Genomic DNA, 7,500 nt, shown 5'->3' on the forward strand with positions numbered 1-7,500 from the left:
GTTAAGGAAAGGGACGATGCCTTCTTCAACTGCACGAAATACGAGACCAATGGCAGCGACATAAGTGGACTCAGATACTCGTGGAGCAGGCGTAATGGTGAAGCTGTGCTGTCTAATACAAGTCGATTGAATCTGAAGAATGTTAGCAGAACCGATGCAGGGATCTACACTTGCACTGTGACAAATGTATCAGCAAACTGGAGTGAAGTGGTTAACGCAACTTTAATTGTATGGCGTAAGTACAGCCGTTTACAATATCAAAGTTTATAATGGGATTAAAAGTAGGCCACAAATGTGACAAAGGCGCAAATCAACTTGGACTTACTTGATGCATTATCGTGCTTTTATCTGCTCAAACACGCATTAGACGGGAATGAAACTAGACTTGAGATCGTAGTTAAGCTGCTCTGAAGATACCTCTATCGTTGTTAGGTTACAAAGTACTGTACATCAACTTACAAAGTAAGATACTTCAACCCCGTCCACATTCAAAGTAGAACTCGGGAATGATTAAGCTTTGAAAAGTCTTCCTGTTCCTCTTATTGTTTGTAACTCTTCATCAAATACACGTTTCAGTCTTAAACACCAGGACCCGGTTGTTAAAAAGCCGATTAAGGCTAATCCCAGATTAAAAAACAACCAAGGAGTTTATTTCTCAACTCCCAAATGCTGTGTAACGCTGATATTCGGCAAAACTTTTCATTAGAAGAAGTCAATCTTAAAAAACAAAAATAAGCAAAAGAAACCTTCACCAAAAAGTTGAAAACATAATGCAATTTTGACGCTAATCCTGGATTAAGTTAATCGGCTTTCGAACAACCGGGCTCAGGAGAAAAAGGACCGTGAAGCGTCGAAAAGACTGAGTGATAGAAGCCGGCTTCGTTAGCTTTAGTCAGTGCAAAAAATAGTTCTGCAAGATAAAAATATGTATAATAAGCTGTTTTAGAAATATTACTATGTGATATACCTGGGGCAAGCAGTTAATTGCGTTGTTTGTCTTTCACAAATATGATCACCAGACAGCCTTTGCAGAATTACGTTTTCCAAACGCCCAAATCGAAACCCATTAACCACTTTTTGTTCGCCGTACTGTTTTTTTCTTTTTTTTCGGACGACCCAAGCACAAACGGAATATGATTTGTGTCTGGTTAAAAGTTGAAAATTTTGATCGAGTTAAGATACCAGCTCTTGGTTATCGGTGCACTATTTCTGTAAACTATTTTTAAACATCTATCACGCAGATTTCATTACTCGCTCGAGAAAAAAAAGGTGTATCATTGCCAATTATTGTTTTAATTTTCCATGCCGAGCCACGGTGTAGTTCACTGCGCTTTTCCACTGCATCCATCGTTTAACAATAGAGGTACCCTGGAGTAATTAAACGCCTAATTTTAAATTTTGCTTTGCTTGTTGTGCCCTTTTGCACCCATTTTAGATCGTCCAGGGATTTCCTGTTGGACAATGAATCTCACCGTGAACGAATTTTCTAGAACAAGCTTGTTCTGCAATGTTACTGGTTATCCCCCCACAGATTCAATTTCATCTGGCGAACCCTTCAAGTGCTATTATTTCAAACAACGTAACCTTACATATTTTGATTGTTTCAAGAAGTCAACATGGACGATATTCGTGCCAAGCATACAACGATGCTGGATCCAGTAATCCTAAATTTGGATATTTGCACGTGCAATGTAAGAGTTTATAATCGGAGAAAGTATAGACCCTATGCAAAAATGGCTGCCTTTAAATTATTCTTTTGTTCATATTCAAAATAGCCCAACTAACCTCGTTCAGATAACAAATTCTTTATAATTTTTGTCTCAAAAACGAGGTTAGTTGGGCGATTTTGAATATGAACAAAAAAATAATTTAAAGGCAGCCATTTTTGCTAGGGTCTATTGGACCACAAAACAGAATGTTGCTTTGTAACTAGGGATTATTTGCTGATGTCATCATTTCCTTATCCAAAGGCTGTTTAAGGCCCTAGCAAACGGCTTCAACATTTGCTTCAACATTCATTCGATTTTGTTGAACGCTGTTGAAAGGTTGTTGAATGATGTTGAAAGGTTGTTGAATGATGTTGAACGGTGGGATGGGCAAACGGTTTTAACATTTTATTCAACAAAACTTAGCGAGTGGCCTGGTAATTAGTTTCAGGCCCCAGTGGTAGTCTTTACCGAAGACGTCGCTATGACAGCTTCGCTTTTCCAGCCCATCTATGAGCGTTTCTATCTCGCAAGACTTCCATTTTGGTTTCTTTGTTTTGTCCGCCTCCTGTGCTTTTCTTTTCTTTGTTGCAGTGTTAATCTCTACTTTAAAATCGTCTGGCGTGTCATAGTCCTCCATTGTAGGATCAGCTGATCGAAATATTATGGCCCGGACGTACCGCAGCCACACACAAAATTGTCTTGCTTTGCTACCGTCTTTTCTTAATTGCGCATGCGCTTTCTCAACAATGTTGAAAGAGCGGGGCAAATGACTTCAACTCCGCTTCAACATTCCGAACATTCCAGAGAACAAAAGAAATGTTGAACGGATGTTGAAGCCATCGATTCAACATCGTTTCAGCTCGTTTTAACACGTTTCAACACGGTGCATGGAAAGGGGATGGCAAACGCTTTCAACATTGCCATTCAACAAAATCGAAAGGATGTTGAAGCAAATGTTGATGCCGTTTGCTAAGGCCTTTACTTCAATCATTGGATGCGTGATCATGGGCACGACACTAAAATTATTGTCACGGCATGACACGAAAATTAATTTAGCATAGATTAATTGGGGCATGAGGATGTGTTCTCTCCAGTCTAATTGGTATATTGGTTTAGGTACCACAAGGTTGTTTGGCATGGTTAAAAAAACTTATTCAATTATTCAATACAGTAAACCAAATTAACTCGTGATAAACCAAATGTACTGATTTACGATGGTAAAGTGGAAAAGCACGGTCACACTAACAAATTGAGTTTTCCTTAGTAAACGTAGCTTTAATAAGGCCAAAAATGCGTAAGTGTGAACTCAACCCTTATGATCCAGATGTTTCTACAGGAAGTGGTTTTATTTCTTTCTTAAAGTGATGTGATCGCGCTCTCAATCCTAGATAAACCCAAAATAAATAGAACTGACCTTAAAAATACATCCAAGGCGTATCTTTATCGAAATTCAACATTTACCTGCCAAGCTGATGGAAATCCAAGCCCTGTGGTTTCGTGGTCGCGTGGTTTAAAAATCGCGCCTGGCTCAGGAATTAACAGCTCTTCAAGAATTTTTGTTTCGCCTAAAAGTGAGGAAGACTTTGGGTTTTATATTTGCACAACGCGGAATGCAATTGGAATAGATTAATTTCATATGGAGTTAAATTGATCTGGTAATGTAGTTTGCCATTCATTTTTGTTTTTCGGCCTTTACCCGGTTTTTTGCGCAAAAATTCTCGGGGAGACTTGCTGGGCTGCGCTGTCTGTGGATGATGTTTGAAGCACAGCTGTTCAAGTCAAATCAAATCATTCTTAATACAAGAATTCTTTACTGGAAAATCAACAATGTCATGTCAAAAAATAAAGCACATTTTGGCTGAGGTGTAAAATTAGTTCGATCATGTAGAATAATTTGGCACTAGTTTTTGACTAGTGCTGGCCAGTTTTATAAAACACGGGAGCGTTTTCACAGACCGATTTCTTTTAGGATTGAATTTCCCACGAAAGAGACTCCCTTAGGAGCCCGATGACCAATCACAGCAACTAACTTGACGTCATAGCGTCACCGAACCGGAAGCGCCTTTGTTGTTTTGCGGCAAAGGTAGTCCAAAAAAAGATTGGTCTGTAAACATGCCTGACATAAGCTTAGTATGGGAGTTGTTCGCTCTTACACATGGGCTACTGTAAAACAAGATTATTTCGCAGACATGGAAGGCAGAGTTCTTAGTGACGGATTTCGCTTAGACGCTACATTCTAAGATACCAGCTTCAGTTGGTGGACGATTGTTTCTTCGCAATCTCAAACAAGTGACCAAGTAATTTATACTTTGGGAACATGTCTAACTCGGTCACCTGGCCTGTGAATGCAATCGAGGTTGCTGCTTTCGCCTTTACAATTATGTTATTATGTTTTTAAATCTCTCAGAATAATTACACGCTTCTGATAAGACGAAAGCAGCATAATTTTGCCCCGAATTGTACTCCTTGGAGTCCCAAATAAATCGCTATGGCAACCTCGTTTGCTCGATTGAGAGCAAGAAAATCAAAGCAAATATGTGACAAAAGTAGTTTTTCCTCTTCTGAATAAAAACGACTTCCAAAACCTGAAACAAAACGTAGCGAATGATTGGACAAAAAGAGTATTCAAACATAAATGATATTTTTTTTTTATAGCTGAATGGAACATTACAGTTTTTAGACATAAATCCATGTTCGAGAATCGATCGAGAATAATTGGTTCACTATATAATTAATCAAAAAAGCGCACGGTTCTTTCGAGCAATTTAGATTTAATCAATCCTAATTGTCGTTATCGTGTGTTTTCCTTCTTAAATTGTATTTTTTTTAATGGAAACGGATCTGCATTCTCAGAACAAAGCAAAGATCTTTAAATCAACAATGAGGTCAATAGCAGGCTCGATTCCATTCATTGGCCAGGTGCCACAGCCAATAAGCCAGGTTAAGCAGTCGTTTGACCAAGTAAAATCAAGGGTCGAACGTTCAGGCTAGTACTTCATGGAAGAACTTAATTAAGTGTCCTTATTTTGCAGGGTTCACATACATAATTTATTAGAGTGAGTGCACTATCAACACGTTTGTTGAGGCTTTACTCGTAAAAATCAACCGCTTTATGCTCTTTCTCTTTTTAGGAAAAAATTCCAAAATTTCCATGGTAGGACAGGCTTGGAAGGATCCCAACCACAAAGGTAGACCCACAGGTTATTTATCTGTCAATAACGGCCCGATGAATTAACGACTCATGAGATTTTATCCTTTTTAGAGTCAGAGCGGTTTTCAATTCAGTGTCATAAAAGAAATACCAAAGTAATTTCTTCTACCAATTACAGAAGATGCAAACAACACAATGAACCAATCCAAATTCGTATCAATTCCATGAAACTTTTTCAAAGCGCGGGAAAACTTGCGGATGCAATTAGCTATTGGTTTGGTTTTCCTTCTCATTGGTTGATAGAGCAAGTTTCAATCGAGTGTCGTAAAACCAAAACCAAAGTAATTACTTTAGCCAATCAAAAAGGACAGAGACAATCCATTAAACCAATCGAAACTCAAAGTAGTTACATATAGCCGACACAAAGCGCGGGAAAATGTACACGCGCAAACCACGATTAGTTTTGGTTTCACTTCTGATTGGTTGAAAAAGTGGCGCGAGAACTTTAAACCAATCACTGAGTGAAGTAATCCATAATCAAAGCAATTCGCTTATTACTTTCTACAATCAATTGAAAATGGCTCTAAACCGGCGAGAGATTTTCAAACTAATTACTAAGCGTAGCATTTGCAATCGCGTATTTTTTTCTACAGTTAATTGAAAACTTGTACTGCTCTAAAAGTCCTTAACGTACCACTACGACGAAAATTTTTGGTTTTCTTTTCGACATTTTTCAAAGTCAATTACGCCAATATGTTCAAAATAATACAATGCATTTAAATTTCGAACTATAGAAGCGCGATAAGTCGGGAAATAGCCAGCCAAAAACCGATAAAAATCTGTCCGCCATTACTCGGACGGCATTGGAGAAGCCTGCGATTATTTTGTAAGCAGTCTTCACGCAAGACTTGGCTCGTGACGTAATACGCGCGTCGCTTCGTGGGCGTTTGACAAAGCGAACAAGTCGATCAAGGAGTAATGTATATAATATCAGCAAAAAGCAACTCGGCGATCTCTCACATTTCATAGACGGCATGGGAAATTAGCAGCGTTTATTTTGAGCGTTGCGCATATGACGTCAGACCCAAGGCGATCCTCCTAGACCCAAACCTTTTCCTCGCTCACGGTTATTTGCCGTTCGAGTAATGGTGGACAGCGAAAACCGAAAAGCTACATTACAATAATCATACTTTCCGTGGGAATTTTGTGATAAAATTTGGCATGATACCTATTTAGTACGTCTATTTTCAAAATCTAAAGAAAAAGGGCATGCAAAATTTTCATCGTAGTGGCACTTTAAACTTGATCCGTACGGAACGTCGATAATTATTCAGGTTACATGTACTTGTAGATTGTAGCAACATCATTCACATAATTAATTTTTAATGTCAAGTTAGTGGTACAATACGATGCAACAGCACTGGACTTAATACCACCAATTTTCCGTAGCACAAATTAAAAGAATAAACATGTTGTTGCCAAAAACATATGACACCCTTACCTCCCCACAACATGCAGCCACCTATTCTTGGTTTTCACATGACGTCACGACCGCCATGTTGGTGCCCTAAACAAAGAAAAGGCGGCCATGTTGGTGCCCCGACCAAATCCTCCGGGAATTTAACTCTATTATTATGCAAACGCTTCCTTTTGTTTTCGTTGAAAAACATGGCTGTTGATCACGTGAGTGAAAACCAGCAATTCACAACGGCCACTTTCTTCTGTCCTCAAAATGGCCGTCACTTGTGGAGAGGTTTTCCTGTATTTAGTATAGGGTAAATGCAGCTGTTTTTCTTTCCTCGATGAGCGGACTTAAGGGGACCTCTTGTAACATAAGTGGTCTGTAATTCCTAGAAACGAGTCATGTTGAAGTTGGGAAGAAGAGCATGGAGATACTTCGTGACGTTAAGAGTAATTACTCCCATTTCTGCACATAGCTGTTGATTTTCGTATGAGGTTGTCACTAAACAAATAAACGGCGTCCAAACATGGCGTCCGATCACGTGAATGACACCCAACAATTTTCGCTTTTGCATTTTGTTTATCGTTGTGCCGTAGTACAATTTTTTACAGAGAGTTTAAGGAACGACGCAGGCCATGGAAATGGCAACACCACAACTGAACAAAAATATCTTTGGCCAAAAGAGAAAATCGTGCTGAACGTGCGGCACGAATTTTAGAGCATGTTTTTGTGGTTTATTGAATATCAATCACGTGAAATCACCAAATTTGAAGTTTTAACGACAACATGAGAATATAAATGCGAACTTTTTATTATCTGTTTTACTCTGAAATCGCTCGTACCTAAGGATAGTTCGCCAATTGCAACTTTGTACCACATGAACGAGGTGGGATGATCTCGACAGTGTCACGATAGTGCAAAGTTTTGTTTTGAAGTGAAGTTTGCGTCGATCTTAAATTCCTTAGTTGCTATTGACAACGGCTATCACAACGACAACACAACAGAACATGAATATTATTGGTTAAAAGAGAAAAAATATTCGTTCTGCACGTGCGGCACGGATTTCAGTGCATTTCTTCGTTGTTCTCTACAAAACCACGTGAAATCACCGAATTTAACGTTTGCCGCGGGACAAAAACGTAAACATACAACTTTGAACTGATCAATTTTGTCATTAC

The 7,500-nt window shown here is 38.9% G+C and overlaps 1 protein-coding gene across 1 annotated transcript in view; it reads left to right on the forward strand.

The window, feature by feature from the left end:
• Positions 1 to 7,500, forward strand: part of LOC138030718 (uncharacterized) — an 8,973-nt gene that overhangs the window by 178 nt on the left and 1,295 nt on the right. Inside the window, exons 1-2 of the mRNA XM_068878595.1 lie at positions 1 to 235; positions 4,841 to 4,897. The exon at positions 1 to 235 is cut by the window's left edge and continues 178 nt beyond it. Of these exons, the coding sequence (XP_068734696.1) occupies positions 1 to 235; positions 4,841 to 4,897 (292 nt within the window). The remainder of the gene's footprint in view (positions 236 to 4,840; positions 4,898 to 7,500) is intronic.

Source organism: Montipora capricornis, chromosome 13 (genome assembly GCF_036669925.1).
Source record: "Montipora capricornis isolate CH-2021 chromosome 13, ASM3666992v2, whole genome shotgun sequence".
In the NCBI taxonomy this organism is placed as follows: Eukaryota; Metazoa; Cnidaria; class Anthozoa; order Scleractinia; family Acroporidae; genus Montipora; species Montipora capricornis.